An 18,185-nucleotide genomic window follows, 5' to 3' on the forward strand; every position below is an offset into this window, starting at 1 on the left:
GACTGATGATACTGAACTTCTCCATTGTCTCTTTCCACAGATGTAGTCAATTTAAAACCAAAACTAAAGCAAACTTGTTGCCGTAGAGTCGATTCCGACTCATAGCAACTCCATAGGACAGAGTGAAACTGCCCCACGGTTTTCCAAGGAGCGTCTGGTGGAGTCAATCTGCCAACCTTTTGGTTCACATCCGAGCTCTTCACCAGTGTGCCACCAGGGCTATGTAAGCAATTTGATTACTGCATATTTCACCTGTATAGTGTGTAGTCACCGTTTATGTTGTTGAAAAAAATTATTTACAGTGAATAAGTTGATCTTGTGAAATTCTTTCATGCAATCTCCAGCATTGTTTCTGTCACCAAAGCCGTATTTTCCAACTACCAGTCCTTCTTTGTTTCTAACTTTATTCGCATCCCAATCACCAGTAATTATCAATGCATCTTGATTACATATTTGATCAATTTCAGACTGCAAAAGTTTGTAAAAATCTTCAATTTCTTCATCTTTGGCCTTAGTGGTTGTTGCATAAATTTGAATAATAGTCACATTAACTGGTCTTTCTTTTAGGCATATGGATATTCTGCTATCCCTGACAGCATTAGATCTTGAAATGTTCTTTTTGACAATGAATGTAATACTGTTCCTCTTCAATTTGTCATTCCCAGCATAGTAGACCATAGGATTTTCCAATTCAAAATGGCCAATACCAGTCCATTTCAGCTCACTAATTCCTCGGATATCTTCAGTGCTCCATTTTATATTTTTGACAACTTCCAATTTTTCGAGATTCATACTTCGTACATTCCATTTTCTGATTATTAATGGGCATTTGCAGCCGTTTCTTCTCATTTTCAGTCATGGTCATAGTGAAGAAAATTTCATAATTATTATATTTATTTCCAGTAGCATGTACTTTACTGTTAGTATTCTTATACTTTCAGTTTTTAGCCAGTAGTCCATTTTGGATATAAATTAAATGGCATAGGTCTGAAATAGAAATCTGAAGTTGAATAGTAGTATTCAGCTGCGTAATAAACTGATCGACTTAAGCGTGTTCACATTTAAACACCATAATCAACATGCATGCACACTCAGTTTGCCTTATAGGTTGTTTTACTATTCCTATTCCTATAGGGTTGCTATGACTCAGAATCAACTCAACAGCACACAACAACAATGATATTCCTATTTAATAAGGAAATAATTTACATAATTAGCTTACTTTTTTTTTGTTTCAACTTATTTTTTATTGAGGTATAACTTCCATGTAATAAAGCACACAAATCTTAAGTATACAGCTAGATGCATACATTCATACAGGGTTCAGGGTCTGGGGACCATGCTTTCAGGGGACATCTAGGTCAATTGGCATAACAAAGTTTATCAAGAACATGTTCTGCATCCTACTTTGGTGAGTGGCGTCTGGGGTCTAAAAAGCTTAAAAAGCTTAAAAGCAAGGGGCCGTCTAAGATGCATCACTTGGTCCCAACCACTTGGAGTAAAAGAGAATGAAGAACACCAAAGACACAAGGAAAGTATTAGCCCAAGAGACAGAAAGGGCCACATAAACCAGAGACTTCATCACCCTGAGACCAGAAGAACTAGATGGTACCCAGCTACCACCAATGACCACCCTGAGAGGGAGCACAACAGAGTCCTGGATGGAGCAGGAGAAAGGTGGGGTGCAGAACTCAAATCCTAGTAAGAAGACCAGACTTAATATTCTGACTGAGACTGGAGGAACCCCAGAAAGCATGGCCCCTGGATTCTCTGTCAGCCAAGAACTAGAACAATTTCCGAGGCCAGCTCTTCAGACAGATTGGACTGGACTGCAGAACATAAAGTGATACTCGTGAGGAGTGTGCCTCTTAGCTCAATTAGACAAAAGAGACTAAACCGGAAGCTTCTGTCCGGAGGTGAGATGGGAAGGTAGAGAGGGTTAGGAGTTGCTTGAATGGACATGGGTAATCAGGGGTGGAAAGGAGGAGTGTGCTGTCACAGTATGGAGAGAGCAATTAGAGTTACATAACAATGTATGTATAAATTTTTGTATGGGGAAAAATTTAAAAAATTAAAAAAAAAGAGCTTGTCTGCTAACCAAAAGGTCGGCAGTTTGAATCCACCAGCCGTTCCTTGGTAACCCTATGGGGCAGTTCTACTCTGTCCTATAGGGTTGCTACGAGTCAGAATTAATGGCAATGGGTTTTTTTTTTTTTTTTTTTTTTTAATGGCTGATGATGCTGAACATATTTTCATGTGCTTATTGCCATCTGTATATCCTCTTTAGTGAATGTCTGTTTATGTTTTTTGTCTGTTTTCTATCTGGATTGTTTGTTGGCTTTTACTATTTTGCAAGTTCTTTATAGATGCTAGATACTCTTCCTTTGTTGGATATGTAGTTTGCAAATATTTTCTACCAGTCTGTAGCTTCTCTTTTCATCATCTTAACAGGATCTTTCACAGAGCAAAAGTTTTTAACTTTAATGAAATCTTTCATCAGCTTTTTCTTTTATGAACCATGCTTTTGGTGTCAAGTCCACGAACTCTCCTTAACCTTAGATCCTGAAAGTTTTCTCTGTAAGTGTTAGAGTTTTACAAAACATTTAAGTCCATGATCCATTTTGAGTTAATTTTTGTATAAGGTATGCCATTAGGTCAAGGCTTGCTTCTTTTGCCTACGGGTAGATGTTTTCCTAGTTAGAATTCTCTAGAGAAACAGAACCGGTGAAATAAATATATATGGAGGGAGAGAGAGAGAGGTTGATTCAAGCGATTGACTCACGTGATTGTGGGGACTGGCAGGTCCAAAACCCAACCAGGCAGCAGTTGGAGACTTCTCCAGGCTTTTGTCCCAAGATCCATAGGTCAGGCGACAATGAAAAGAGTGCGGAGAGGGGAGAGTGAGTTTTGCCAAAATATTTATTTATAGTCTGGAGGCAGACCAACCTCAAGGAACTCCCCTTTCAACTGATTGATGCATTACATTACATTGCTTTATTAGAAATCATTAAATTACATTGCATTAGGTTACATGATGGAACAGCTACTAGCCTACTATCTGGACAAACCACTGGGAACATAGCCTAGCCAAGCTGAGCTTAAAATTAACCATCTCAGATATCCAGTTGCTCCAGCTTTTGTAAAAAAATGCCGTTCTTCTGTTGAATTACTTTTTCACCTTCGTTGACAATCAGTTGTGCACATTTGCACAGGTCTGTTTCTGAGTTTTCTGTTCTGTTTCATTGAACTATGTTTGTCCCTCAGCCAACACCACACAGTCTTGCTGTAGCTGTATGGTGAGTCTTGAAATTGGTAGACATAGTCCCCCTTACTTTATTCTTTTTTTAAAAAAATTATTTTTCCATGTGAATTTTAGATAAATCTTGTCTGTATCTACAGAAAAATTTTTCGAGGATTTTGATAGGAATTGTTTTAAACCTGTATGTCAGTTTGGGAAGAACTGATGTCTTTACTATGCTGAGTCTTCCAGTTCATGAACATGACGTGTCTCTTCATTTACTTAGAACTTGTCTGATTTCTTTCATCAGCATTTTGTAGTTTTCAGTCAGCGTACAAGTCCTGTACACGATTTTTTTGAATTTACACCTGAGTATTTCTCTTTTTTTGAGCAGTTGTAAATGGTATAGTATTTTTAATTTCAATGTTCATATGTTCATTGTTAATATATGGAAATACAGTTGATTTTTGTATGTTTATCTTGTGTCCTGTTACCTTGCTGAACTCTCTCATTAGTTCAAGGATAACTTTTGATTTGTTTGGTTTGGTAGATTCCTTGGAATTTTCTAAATAATCGTAACGTCTGTAAATAAGTACAGTTTTATTTCTTTCTTTTTAATCTGTATGCCTTATATTTCCTTTTCTTGCCTTATTGAACTGGCTAGAACTTCCAGTACTATGTTGAACAAGAGTGATGACGGTGAACATCCTTGCCTTGTTTCTGATCTTAGAGGGAAAGTAATTCACTCTTTCCCCACTAAGTATGATGTTAGCTATAGGGTTTTGTAGATGTTCTTTATTAAGTTGCAGAAAATTTCCCTCTATTCCTATTTTTCTGAGAGTTTTTATCATAAATGAGTGTTGAGTTTTGTCATGCTTTTTCTGGTTGATATGATCATGGGACTTTTCTTCTTTAGCTTGTTAATACAGTTAATTACTTGTTTGATTTTCAAATGCTGAACTAGGCTTGCATCCCCGAATAAATCCTACTTAGTCGTGGTGTATAGTATCTTTTTGATACTGCTGGATACTATTTGCTAAAATTTTACTAAGGATTTTTCATCTGTAGTCATGAGGGATATTCATTTATAGGTTTTTTTTTTTTTTTTTGGTACTGTCTTTGTTTAGTTTTGGTATCAGGGTAATACTGTCTTTATAAAATGAATTGGGAAGTGTTCCATCCTCTTCTGTTTTCTAGACGAGAATGTGTAGAATTGGTGTTAATTCTTCTTTAAATGTCTGGAATAACTTCCCAGTGAAACAGTCTGGGCCTGGAGATTTATTTTGGGGGATTTTTTTTTTTTCTAATTACAACTTGAAATATGTTCATAGTTACAGGGCTATTCAAATAATTTATTTCATATTGGATGAGTTGTGATACTTTGTACTTTTCAAGGAATGGGGTGAGGTACCTTCATTGCCTTAGGAATAATTGGGCACTCTTCACTTTTTCCCTAGGATCAAGCCAGCGCAATAATAGCTTTTAACCTACCCTTACTCCTTTTGAAACACCAGAATTTTCTAAACTTTATTTTTTAAATTGGTACTCTTAGCCTGAAAAGAACATAATGCTAAAAAGGCCCTATGGATAAATATAATACCATAGTTACTTTTTCTTTCTTAGGAGGGGCTAACAAGCAGAGGAGAGTTTTGGAGTTTATTTATTTATTTACACCGTCCCTCCTACCAATAAATATTTGAGGTTGCTTGTTGATTGGTGTGATATTTCTTTGAGACTTAAATACGTGATAAAAGTAATTGTTCTGAAAGAGATTTAAAAAAAAAAATACAGTGTTGAATAATTATTAAGAAACCTCTAGAAATAAACAAAATGCCCAACTATTTTTGGTGAAATTTGAAGGCTAAAATACGTCCTTTTTCTATTAGAAATTAGAATGTGGAAAGACCTTCAGCAAGTCAAAATCTGAGTGGCAAATGATTTTTATCTTACATAGTAAAAGAAAAGTTATATCTGGAAACAATATACATTTTTTAAAAGGCTCCCAGGTAATCAGTAAAGCGTATGTGAAGATCTAGAAATTTTCTTAAGGTAAACGTGGAGTGAATTAACCTGGTCAGGATATTTGAAAAATTAAACTTTTATAGATTATTCACCTGATAAGCCTAATAAGGAAAAGGAAGTAGCCACTACTACAGGAAAATATTTTACAAATTTTAAGCTAAGAGGAGATTGTTTTTATTGTTTATTGAGAACTCCATGGTATACTAGAAGTTTCTTTGTAAGAAGTAGTGGTTTAGATACCAAAAGAATTTGTAAAACACGATCACAGTGCAAAAAGTAGAACATGAAGAAAAACAGCAATAAGTACTTTGTATTTAGTTTTGTATTGGAAACAGAGGGTAATAGGAGTTACATGGTGGTTCCCCTTGGGGTGTTACGTTCTTAGTCAAGAGGTAGAACTAGTACTTCTAAAATTAATAGTTCGCCTATGAATCATTTATCTTATCAAAACCCCTGCTTAATATGTCTCCTTCAATCAATCCATTGTCATGTCTTTGTTGGTGCTGCCTCCAGAATATATCTTAGATCTTCTTTCTTACCAGTGTCTTTTGCAGCACCCCAGTTTGAGTCACCATTGTCACAGGTGTGTCATGCTTGGAACACTTCAGTCATCTCCTGTCTTCCTGCTACTACTATTGTGTCCCTAAAATCCATTTTCTGTATATCAGCCACGCTGATGTCTTAATACATATGCTGTGTAATTTCCCTACGTAAAGACTTCAGTGGCTTTCTCCTGCTCTTACCTTAGCCAGTGAGGCCATTTATTATCCAGGTCCTTCCTCAGTTTCCTCTGATGCTGCTCATCCTCTTGTTCTAAAGGCTCTAGCCGTGCTGCTCTTCTTTTTGTTCCTACTACCTGTCTTTTGGAAACCCTGGTGGCGCAGCGGTTAAGAGCTACAGCTGCTAACCGAAAGGTCAGCAGTTTGAATCCACCAGTTGCTCCTTGGAAACCCTATGGGGCAATTCTACTCTGTCCTGTAGGGTCACTAAGAATTGGAATGGACTCGACAGCAACGGGTTTCGGTTTTTTTTTGCTTTACCTGTCTTTTACATTTCCTGTTTTTTCTGTTGGAAGTGTTCCCTCCTTCGTTTTTCCTGTGGCCGACTCAACTCTAAACCTTAGAGCCTCTGCTCAGATCTCATCTCTTTGCAGAGGCCTTTAATCACCTCATCCAAAATTGGCCTGTCCAAGTTACTGTGTACTGGTCAGTATTTATTTTCTTTGAAGCAACTATCACAGTTTATAATTATCTTTTTGTTTATTGTTTCCCCTACTTGAATATAAGTTCCAAGAGCTTTGTTTGTCTTGTATCCCCAGTCCCTAGCACAATGCCTAGTAGGTACTCAAGAAATAAATGAACGGAACACCCAGAAACCGGTGGCATCGCTAGGGGGTGCAGACCGTACAGGGTGACACCGTCAGAGGGGCTGACACCAAAATAACCATCTATAAAAATATCCCTGTAGTAGTTAGAACAACAAAAACATTTTTTGTAAGCCCAGTTTACATGTTATCAATATACCTACAAGGTCAAAACTCTATGCTAATGTACTTTTCGAATCGTCTAATGCACTCCAGTCAGAGCCGTCATCATTACCCAGTTACCGTGATGTTTCAGATCATATGGTTTCATGTGCACACACTACTACAAGCGCATGCTGTGGTTTTCAGTGCAGTTGGGGTTTTTATAGTCACAGATTTTGTCAAATTTTCGGATGTTTTAGCCACAATAAGTGGTAGTTAGCGCTTGTGAACCTGTATCAATAACTATTTTGAAAATGAAGTAGTAATTAAAGGAAACAAAGATGTGATATATGGGAATTGTGATTTATGAGTAACTTTCGTACAAAAAAACATTACTAAGGGTTCCATACAGTCTTGTACAGGAGGAGGTCCATGGAGGGGGTGACACCGGAAGTTACCACACTGGGTGGCACCAACCCTAGTGACACCACTGCCAGAAACACCAAATTCTTAGTAATGTAAAATGTAAGTATGAGTTCAGACAAACGAGCCATCTACTAGAGTAAGGGAAATTTTTAAAGAGATGTGGTTTGATCTAATTTTGAATAGTAGTTAGAATCTGATTGGTGGGGACCACTATACCACTATACTTAGAAGAATAGCCTGAACATAGAAACAGAATTTGAAACAGAAGGTTTGCTCTGGAAAGGTGTAAGAGGTAAGATTGGATTAGATATGAGGGGCAAGAGTTTGCCCAGCTGAAGAAGCTGAATTCTTCAGCCTGAAGAACTTTCTTCAGCATTTTTTTTTTTTAACAGCAGATGTGCTGACAGCAAATTCTCCTTAATTGTTCGTCATCTGAGAATGCCATTATTTCACTTTCAGTTCTGCAGGATATTTTTGCTGATACAGTATTCTGAGTTGACAGGTTTAGTTTTGTTCTGTTTTAGTGCTTTGAAGATATTGTTGCACTGTCTTCTGGTATCCATGGTTTCTGATGAGACATCTCCAGTAATTTTGTTTGTTCCTCTATATGCAGTGCATTGGTTTTCTTTGGCTGCTTTAAAGATTTCATCTATGTCTTTGGTTTGATTGTTATGTGTCTTGACATGGTTTTCTTAGAGTTCATCCTGTTGGGGACATACTGAATGAACTTCTACAATTTGTAGACTTATCTTTTTACCAGGTTTGGGAAGGTTTCAGCCATTATTTCTTTGAGCATCTTTTCTGTACCAGCCCTTTCCTCTTTTCGACTCCAGTGGGTGTGAGGTGTTCCCATATTGCCCTGCAGATCCCTGAGACTCTGCTCATTTTCTTTTTCTATCTTTTTTTCTCTCTGTTCTTCAGATTGGATAATTTCTGTTGATCTACATTTAAGTTCGCTCTTTCCTCTGTCATCCATCCATGCTGCCCATTTAATGAATATTTTATTTCATATCTTCTGTTTTTCAGTTCTGAAGTTTTCATTTGGCTCTCTTTGATACTTTTTTCTCCTGAGAACATCTACCTTTCCGTTCATTTCAAGAGTATTTGCTTTCACCCCATGGAGCATGGTTATAATAGTTTCTTTAAAGGCTTTGATAATTTCAGCATCTGGGTCACTTCAGTGTTAGCAACTTTGAATCTTTTCCCTTGAGGATTGGTCACATTTTCCTAGTTCTTTTATGTCTAGTAATTTTCGATTATATTGGACATTTTGAATATTAGGTTGCTTAGACTTTGTGACCTGTTAAAGTCCTCTGGAGAACGTTGACTTTTCCTTTCAGCAGGTAACGGCCAGTTCTGTCTGGTCTTCTTGGGTGATGGCTCCAGTGCCAGTTAGTTTTCTGACGATATAGTTTTCGAAGCCTCTGCTCTGCTGTCTCCTCATGCCCCACGCAGGGGTTAGTCTGAAACGTGGGTGGTAGTTTACATTGGAGTTCACTTCTCAAAACCTTCCCTCTGCTGTTTTGGGTCTTTCCTACCTAATACAGCTGATGGGTGAACTATTGTGATTCATACACAGAACTAGGGAGTCCCCTTCCCTAGCTCTCTCCTTTCCAGGGTTCCCCTCACATTCTTCAGACCATAGCAGTCCCTTTTTCTAGCCGTCTGTCCAGAACTAGGGTGTTTCTCTCAAAGTTTTAGCTTTTTGCAGGGCTACACATTTCTCTCAATTCCATCTTCATGGTATAGTGAGTGGACAGAGAAAGCAGAAGAAAAAACTTGTGATTCCCACCCCCAACCATTCCCTTTGGACCTTAGGGAGCCCTTTACCCAGTTTCTCTAGCCAGAAAGAGATTTCTAATAAAGTTTTAGATGTTGGCATTGCCTACCACCCCAGCTCTGCCAGGTACTCATTCTAGGTGAGCTGTGGGAGAAAACAAAATGGGAATTCTCTACCCATACATATTCTCCAGCTCACAGGGGCCCCTTAACTGGAGATTCTGGATAGAAAAACAGGATTTCTCCCGGCCTTTTAGCTGTCTGCACACCACTGAGCGCCCTCCCTCCCCTGAGCTCAGAGCCATAAGAGAAAATAGTGCAACACTGGCAGCTCACCCCCATATGTGTCTCTTCTCTGGGTTTTGACTTTCCTCCCCAATCTGCCTGCTGCACGTTACTTTTCAGTGTCTTCAGATAATTGCTTTTGTATTTTGTCCTTAGTTTTTATTTGTAATCAGCAGGAGATAAAAGCTTTGGTAGGTTGACTCCATCTTGGCTACATTTGAAGTCCCCAAATGGCTTTTAATACAACATTTAAAATGTGTCTGGGTTGTATCCCTATGGTCTGTTGGTCTGTCACAACCAAACTATTAGGACTAGGTCCTTCTGATACAATGTCAGCTCTTAATTTATATGGGAAAAAAAAAAAAAAGGTTTTTGTTCATATTGCTGTGGGGTATCCATGATAGCTTTGAGTATCTTTTTGGCATCACTTACTCTCCTTACTTAATTTTTAGTGAGCCTGGTCAAATTTTTCTCTCTTCTTCCTCAGTGTGCATTCTAAAACCGAGAGAAAATCAGAAATAAGTTCCGTGGTTTCCTTTCATTACTCACACTGAATTACCAGAAATTCCCTTGTAAGATGAAATATTTAGTCACTTCAAAACAGGTCAGTTTAGAGGAGGAGGGCAGCCGTATTTAGCCCATGTTTTACACCCTTACAAGAAGTATTGATACTTCATGCTAGCAAGCTGTGGTGGGAGCCTTCAAGTCCTAGCCAAAAACAACGCCTCTCTCCTTAGAACTCCCATAATACTTGATTGGAAGATTGGAGATATCAGTCCAGAGGGTAGAGAGACAAGCACTCTCAACATGAGCACTGTTGGTTGTAGTATAAATTTCTGAATGTCAGTTTGAGACTATATACATTTGTGTACGTGTGTGTGCGTGTGTATGTGCAGCAGTCTGATGACCTACACCTAGAAGTGTGATTTCTGGTCTCAAAGCATATAAACTTTATGCGTACCCTTTGAACCAGAAATCACACTGCTAGGTGTAGTAGATTAGATTGCTGTTAGCCAAAAAATGGAGGGAGGGAGGGTCCTTCATGTCCATTCATGAGGAAGGAGTAAGTAAATTATAGATTATAGTACATTTATAGTTTAGATTCTACTTAGTCACTAAGATAATACATATCATTTATTGAAATGGAAAGGTTCATAATATTAAGTGAAAAATGAGGCTACTCGATATAATTAGTATTATCTCATTTTTGTAAGAATGTATATCCGTGTTTATACAGATAAGCATAAGAAAAGTCAGGAGGTATATACACCGAAATAGTTCCCAAGGAAGCCAGAGGAAGAGTGTTTTTGTTTTCCTCTTTACCTTTAAGTGTTGCCAGGATTTTTTTTTTAATGATTGTGTGTTACTTGTTTAATTGGAGCAGGGAGAGGGGAAAGACAGCTTATTTTCATTTAGGGGAAAATAAACAACTTCTTTAGTCTAAAGGGTGAAAGAACTAGCATGCATGAGAAAAAAGGGACAGGTGTTAGAGATCCCAGCTCAGTGTATGCAGGTAAACTTTTCAACACTCAGAGCTGACAGAAAGGTGAGTTGCCGTGAGACACGCGTTCTCCATCACGGAGGTGTGTGAACACAGGCTGCACAGCCGTGTGGTGAGGTCGTCGCGGAAGTGATTCAGGAACCAGGGGTTTGACACTCTGCTGGAGATTCCTGGCAAATGACATGTTTGGCATCAGGTAGAAAGCTGAGCAGGGGGACTTCGAAGTCTTTCTGATTCTAAATCTGAAATCAAAGAAGACTGTATTTCAGTTTGTGACAAAGTGACCAAGCAGATGACCGCGTGTTAAAAGTTCCTGTGAAGTATGGCATTCTTTCAATACACTACAATACTAGCACCCTCAGAAGGAAAATTTAAAGTGACAGTGGTGGTGTCTGTCTACAGCTTATCATTGGTAAATAAATGAAGGAAAGAAGGAATTGATTCTGGACTCGCCACAATATAAAACCATGAAATACACACTTACGATGTTGTTTGGGGTCACAAAGTAGTATTCCTTAGCAGTATTCCTAAACCCTCCTGAACATCAGAACGAGAGGTTAAAAAAAAATTCTGTGTGTGTACATATACACACATGCACACGTGCATATATAAATACCTAGGTACACACACTCTGAGTAAGGTCTGGGAATCATTATGTATATACACACCCACATATATATGTATATATATAATTTAATTCTCAAGCTGTTCTGAGAATCAGCCGAGTTTAGACACCACCAGAATAAAATACACATACACACTTATCAGGGCAGTTCAGAAAAGGAGAAAGCAACATAAAGTCCATTGATGAAACACATCAAATGCTTTTGCGCTATTGACACTTAGAAAACTGCCTCCCTCAGAAGCCCATCAACATTCCACAGCTAAGTGATGCTAAAGCCACTTTTTTGAAGTTTCATTCAACGCATGAAGTAGAATTGCTTCAAAGGATGTTTTATTTAGACATTATGTAATCATGCTCACAAATACAATAAACAGTAGGAAAATTCATGTTAAAACACGTGTTTGTTCACAGACTATAAACAAAATGAAAATTCAGTTACATCAGCCACTATGTGACCCTGGTTCTGCTCCTAAATGAAATGTGCAGGAAGATAAGCTAAATTTACGGTAAACCTGCTGATCCTTAAGATGTAAGCAAGCTAGTATCCTCCTCATGGTCAGGTTCACAATAATACATAAATTGAAATATTTTTGGAATTTTGGATCTTCAACCGCATCTCCAAACGATGTGTTCAGGACAAGGAGGAAAATGAAGACAACCCACAGAAGCACCCATGAAAGTAGAACATCGGTTTTTGGTGTGAATATGAAGGTAACCTAGTGACTAAGTTCCTAAACCAACAAAGCAGTTGCCACCGAGTGACTCCAACTCACAGCAACCCTATAGGACAGAGTAGAACTGCCCCATAGGGCTTCCAAGGCTGTAAATTTTTATGGAAGCAGACTGCCACATCGTTCTCCTGCGGAGCAGCTGGTGGGTTCAAACTACTGTCTTTTTGGTTAGCAGCCAGCGCTTTAACCACTGTGCCACCAGGGCTTCTCCACATATATACATAAAAAAAAAAACCAGTTGCCAGTTGAGTCAACTCCAACTCATAATGACCCTACAGGGCAGAGTAGAACTGTCCCATAGGGTTTCCAAGGAGTGGAACTGCTGACCTTTTGGTTAGCAGCCGTAGCTCTTAACCACTTCGCCACCAAGACACCTTTATTCATACACACACGTGTATACACATATATATACATGTATATATACGTGTGTATATGTATGTATGTATATTTATATAACCCAAATGTTAAGTGCAGTTGGATTCTTTTAAAAACTCTGTTTTTATAAAGACCCTAGGGTGAACCCTTAGCCAGTGTTCTGGGGGAAAGACTGTGACTCTGGTACAGTCTAGGACACCTTTTCCCTGCATTGTTCAGGTTCTACCAGTTCTCTTCCGTGTGTCCCTTGTTGTCATGTCTCATGTCATTGTCACCATCCCTAGATGATCTTGTGTCACAGTCTGTATAAAACACCTTTTGGTTAGCAGCCGAGCACTTTAACCACTGCGCCATCAGGACTCCTAACTTCCTAAATAATTCTGACCCTGGTATAAATCACATTCGTCACATCTGGCATTCGTATGCTACTTTTGCTGTAGAAAATTTCAAGTTCTGTTCACCCTCAAGTGAACAGGTTCCTGCAGTGCAGGAGTTTGGGTTGCTGGAGTTGCAGGAGGTTTTCCAGACTGACTCCAGGCCCGTTGGCCATTCCATCAACCCCCAGGCCTGCTCCCGCCGGCTTTTGCACTGTCGTGTCCTGTCCTACCTGGAATGCTCTTCCCTCAGATAACCCAGACACCCCGCCTCCCTCCTTCAGGTCTTTGCGCAAACGTCAGTTTCCGAACGAAACCGACCGTCGTCGTTGTCTAGCGCCGCTGTCACAGAAATACACTAGTGGGTGGCTTGTCATCAGAGATTGAAACTAGTTTTTAGCTTAAATTCAACCAGTAAGTTTTACTCAATCATGTTAATGTTTGTAAGGTACCTCACTGCCAAACAAAGCATTTTAAAGCACACTGTGATGTCTGTACTCTCCTAAGAAAAATGAAATGCTGTTACATTTTTCAAGTAAGACAAAATAGAAGCTGCCGTCGTGACTTCTGTGTGAAGTAGCTAATACATGGTCTTTTGTAGTGCAGCCTCATTCATGCTGCCATTTGCCCACCCAGAGGCCAGGGAGCAGGTGGAATTGTTTGTATGTAAGAGTCTTGTTGTTAGGTGCCATGGAGTCTATTTCCAACTCATAGTGACCCCATGCGACGGTAGAAATGCCTGCCCCATAAGGTTTCCTAGGTTGTAATCTTCATGGGAGCAGATCACCAGGTCTTTCTGTCACGGAGCTGCTGGTGGGTTCAAACCACCAACCTTTCAATTAACAGTCAAGCGCTTAACCTTTGTGCCATCAGGACTCCTTGTGAGAGTCCTACAAGATGTGAAAAAACCTGGTGGGATATGTTCAGAGCTGTCATTGTGATCTGAGGTCAGGAAGTATAAGGTACAATTGATAAATACAGTAAATTCATAGGAAATTCTTTGATGTAGATTGGAGTCGTCCAGATCCATTTCCTGCAAAATGATAATATTCATGTGCTAGATTTCCCCTTTATGTTGTATTCCCTTCTCATTTTTCAGTTGTCTTAATGTTTCAGGTTATTGAATGGCACACTGCCTGAAGCATATACCCTCATGTTGAGACCATTCTCAGCTTTATCTAGTACCAACGAAAAAAGTGAGAATCTGTTGGGAATACAGTTTGCTTTACAAGTTAGGGTGAGTGGAGAGAACCATCTGGATCAGGATGATGAAATTGTGCAAGTATTGTAGGAAGCATTACCCTGCCTATTATTCAGTTTCTTGAGTGATAAAAACTCTATGAATCTTGACTCAGTAAAGCCTTGACGATATGGCTCTCTCTTCTAACAGATGAGCTGTGTCCAGTCTTAATGTGTTATCACTTGGATACAATTTTCCTGTTTATTTTCTTTGTAGATTGGAGATGCATTCTGCTGGGAAGGGGATAGAAGAGGATATGTTTATACAAAAAGCTTTTAAAATAATTGAAAATAAAAATAACAGCCTTAGCATATATTCATAATATTTCTTAGAACAAACATAAACAAGAGTATTAAACATGCAAAACAGTACCGTGTAGTTTGACGCCATGATCATCTACCGTACCGTGTGCCGCGTGGAGTAACCGTTACAGAGACCGTCATCACTAGAATCCAAGTAATTCAGGACCTTTTTTCTTTGTTCTTTTCTTATCATTTACTGGCTTTATTAGTTAAGTTTTTGCCAAACATATTTACTCATAGACATCTATTCTAGCAAGGAAGGAAGAGAAGAGATAACATCCAACAGAACTAGTAATTGAAATGTTTAATCCTTATCAGGCTGAAAGAACAGTAATTGTTTCTTTCTCTACTGGCTAATCTGTAAGAGTTTTATAAAGGAATAGAGCATTGCTGTATTGATGGTTTCCTATCCTTATGATTTCTAGTAGCTTTTTCCTTATTTAGGAACTTTTAGAACATGATCAGTTCCGCATACGTATAGACCATAGTAAAGTTGTTAGTTGCTTATTTACTCGTAGAGCTATTATGTGATCAGCTGTTACATTTTGAGTTACGTCTCTTAGAGTGAAAAAAAGGTTTAAATTAATTAATCTAATAGGATTTATGCTGAGATTCCAAGAATAATTTTCCAAGTATATCTAGAAAGGTAAATTGATTCTAAAGAATGTATGATTAATTAAAAATCTTTAGAAAAACCCATTAATTACCCACTATGAAAGCAGTGGGGTCGCGGGGTGGTACAAACAGTTAATGTGCTAGCCTGCTAACCAGAAGGTTAGTGATTCAAGTCCACCCAGAGGCACCTCGGAAGAAAGTCGTGGTGGTCTACTCCAAAAAAAAAAAAAAAAATCAGCCATTGAAAACCCCTAGTGGAGTACATTTCTAATCTGATATACATGGGGTCACCATGAATCGGAGTTGACTGAACAGCAACTTTTTTTCTGTTTTTTAAATAAAAGCAGCTTCTAAATGCCTGTAGGCAGATGGCAAGACAGGTGGAGTGAATCATTTTTCATGCCACTGAAGAATATCTTGTGGAATGTAGTGTAAAGAGAAATGTTGTACCATTTCGGCTGTGTACTGACTTCTACAACGTGTGTGTGTTTTGTTTAACCCCCAGGTATGAGAAAGTGCCGGTCATCTTGGTGGGAAACAAAGTGGACCTGGAAGGCGAGAGAGAGGTGCCATCCAGTGAAGGCAGAGCCCTCGCTGAAGAGTGGGGCTGCCCCTTTATGGAGACTTCTGCTAAGAGCAAAACGATGGTGGACGAACTGTTTGCGGAAATCGTCAGGCAGATGAACTATGCTGCGCAGCCTGACAAAGATGATCCATGCTGTTCTGCCTGTAACATACAATAGCATTTGAATGTGGCTGTCCTGGACAGGATTGGCCCGCTACTGTAGGCAACAGGAACCTCGTCTGCTCTTGGGCGGAGTTTGCAGGATGCGTGGTGGGAATCTGGAGTGAAATACCACCCCTGATTCAGAATTGAGCAGGGATGGTGAATTGATATCTCTGAGTGACGTTTGGGTGCAGTCACGACAGTTTTCACCACTGTCCTCCACCGCCTTTAAGCACCTGCAACCTTGAGGCATAGCCAATCGATCTACAGGGTGATCTCATTGGAAAGCTGTGAGGGCGCTGCCCTCAGCCGACAGAAGCAGCTAGTGCATAAATGAAACAATCCTGAGGGAGAAACCAGAAGAATTCCTACGGCCCTTGACGATTAAAATATTTTGTCTTCTTTAAAAAAAATAATAAGGAGAAATATTTTCCTACGTGAGTACTGAATTTCAGGAATTGGGAGAGTGCTTCTAACCCGTGTATTCTGTCCAGTAAGATAAAGAGAGCTGACGTGCCCACAGTGGTACAGGGAGAGATTCTTTGCTCAGCTGACACATTTCTGTTTTTCACAAGTGATGCTTAACTGTAGATGTGGTCCTAGTTTGTGATACGGGACTAACTCCTGCACCAATCCGTGATAGAGAAAGAGATCAGGACAGGTTGTGTGCAAATACAGCTGGCTTTAGAATGTGTTATGCCACCTGCTTTATCACAGGAAACAGAGGCACTCGGAGGGTTTGATCAGAATTACAAGCCCACACCGCCCGTCTGCTCACCAAGCAGGGAAGGGAAGGCCTTTATTACTTTGCTGAACAAGAAGGAAGCAACTGTGATGAAAGGAAATCGCCTAGCCTTACTAACAAGAAGCGTTCTAGTAGATTAGCTAGTACCATCACGTAAGGAAATGAAGCCATGTTGCATCCAGATGTTCCTGCTTGCAGACCCGTCACAGGACAGGACAGATATCTCGCATTTTTATGTCTATTAAAGCAGCAAAGTCCTTCTCGCCTCATGAAGGGCTATGGTTTCAAAATCAAGTTGGCTAGAGCAGAGCTTTAATGCAGGCATTTTAAAAATTGAATAACCACGTGAAATAATTTCAGTTTAAAAGTAGAACATAAATTATAGAGTGGAAGGTAAGGGACAAAAAGCCTTTTATCTTTGATTTTCCTGGAGAATTATATAAAGGTTTTCTTAATGACAGTTTTGCCCGGATTGCTGAAGTGGCCAACAAAGTGAGAGTGAATACTTGGTTTAGAAAAGGTGCTCAGGCTCTGACGTTTTTGATTTTCATAGCCGTGAAGTATTTATCATTTGCATGACTAATGGCACAGGAAATACCTATTCATAAGTTTTACAGTCAGGTGTAGAAGGGTTTCCAGCTAACTTCAGAGTTAAAAATGCTGAAGCGATTACCTGGAGCTGGACCTCTGGAGGGCAGTTTGGCCTTCAGAACTGCAATATCACTACTCCTGTGATCTCCATACCCCCCACATTTTCTTGTTTCACAGTCTCGTGCAAGTAACCTGTGGTCTTCTGCGTGTAGCTGAGAGAAGAGTGTGTGTTTGTACGTGCATGTGTGTGTATCGTTCTAGGAATTGGGCACAAGTCAGAGATAATTGCTTCTACTGAGTATCTGTATTGCAGAATATAGTGCATCAAAACCTTTTTTTTCTTTGAAATTATTTACGTATTGTTTATACATCATTGCAGTCATTTGTAGCCACCTGTTCAGTAGCTGGCATCCAACTTAGACGATAGAAAGAAGTTCGGTAGCTCATACTTTCCAGGGATGCGAGAGCGGAAGAGACGGTGGGTAAAACCAGGCTGTGGTAGTCAGAAGCCTTTGAATTGTGAATATTTACCTTCTTCAGTATAGTTGTTATCATTCTAATTAAGAAGCACCTCGTCTGTACATCAAAATGTTTTAACCAATTTTATTGAAACAAATTTCACTAGGTAAAAGTTGATTTGACTAAAAGAAATCAAAGATTCAAAAAGTATAATTTATCTATTGAAGAAGAAATATTTGTTAGTGAATTGGTTGAGTTTTGAAGCCTCAAATTTCTCTGAGTAATTCTGATTTTTAGAATTCCGTACTTCATAGCCATTTATGACAACTAAGATTGCACATTAGAATCATCTATAAAGATTCTACAGTTTTACATTATGGGTTCCTATTAAAAAAAAAAAAAAATCCAACTAAACCCATTGCTGCTGAGTCAGTTCCAACTCCTAGCGAACCCTATAGGACAGAGTAGAACTGCCCCAGAGGGCTTCCACGGAGCGGCTGGTGGATTCAAACTGCCAAGCTTTTGGTCAGCTGTCGGGCTCTTAACCACTGTGCCACCAGGGCTCCTGGGTCGCTATATAGACATTAAAATAAATTCAACAATAGAAAAGTATGGCAAAATGTAAGGTAGAAAAGATCATCTAAATTTTAGTTTTTAGTTAAAAATGTTAATGTCAGAACAAGAA

The 18,185-nt window shown here is 39.1% G+C and overlaps 1 protein-coding gene across 1 annotated transcript in view; it reads left to right on the forward strand.

The window, feature by feature from the left end:
* Positions 1-17,874, forward strand: part of RAP2A (RAP2A, member of RAS oncogene family) — a 34,619-nt gene extending 16,745 nt beyond the window's left edge. The window contains exon 2 of the mRNA XM_004386015.2: positions 15,484-17,874. Within this exon, the coding sequence (XP_004386072.1) occupies positions 15,484-15,721 (238 nt within the window). The 3' untranslated portion in view covers positions 15,722-17,874. The remainder of the gene's footprint in view (positions 1-15,483) is intronic.
* Positions 17,875-18,185: the final 311 nt, after the last annotated feature.

The sequence above is a fragment of the Trichechus manatus genome, unplaced genomic scaffold (assembly GCF_000243295.1).
Source record: "Trichechus manatus latirostris isolate Lorelei unplaced genomic scaffold, TriManLat1.0 scaffold00153, whole genome shotgun sequence".
NCBI lineage: Eukaryota > Metazoa > Chordata > Mammalia > Sirenia > Trichechidae > Trichechus > Trichechus manatus.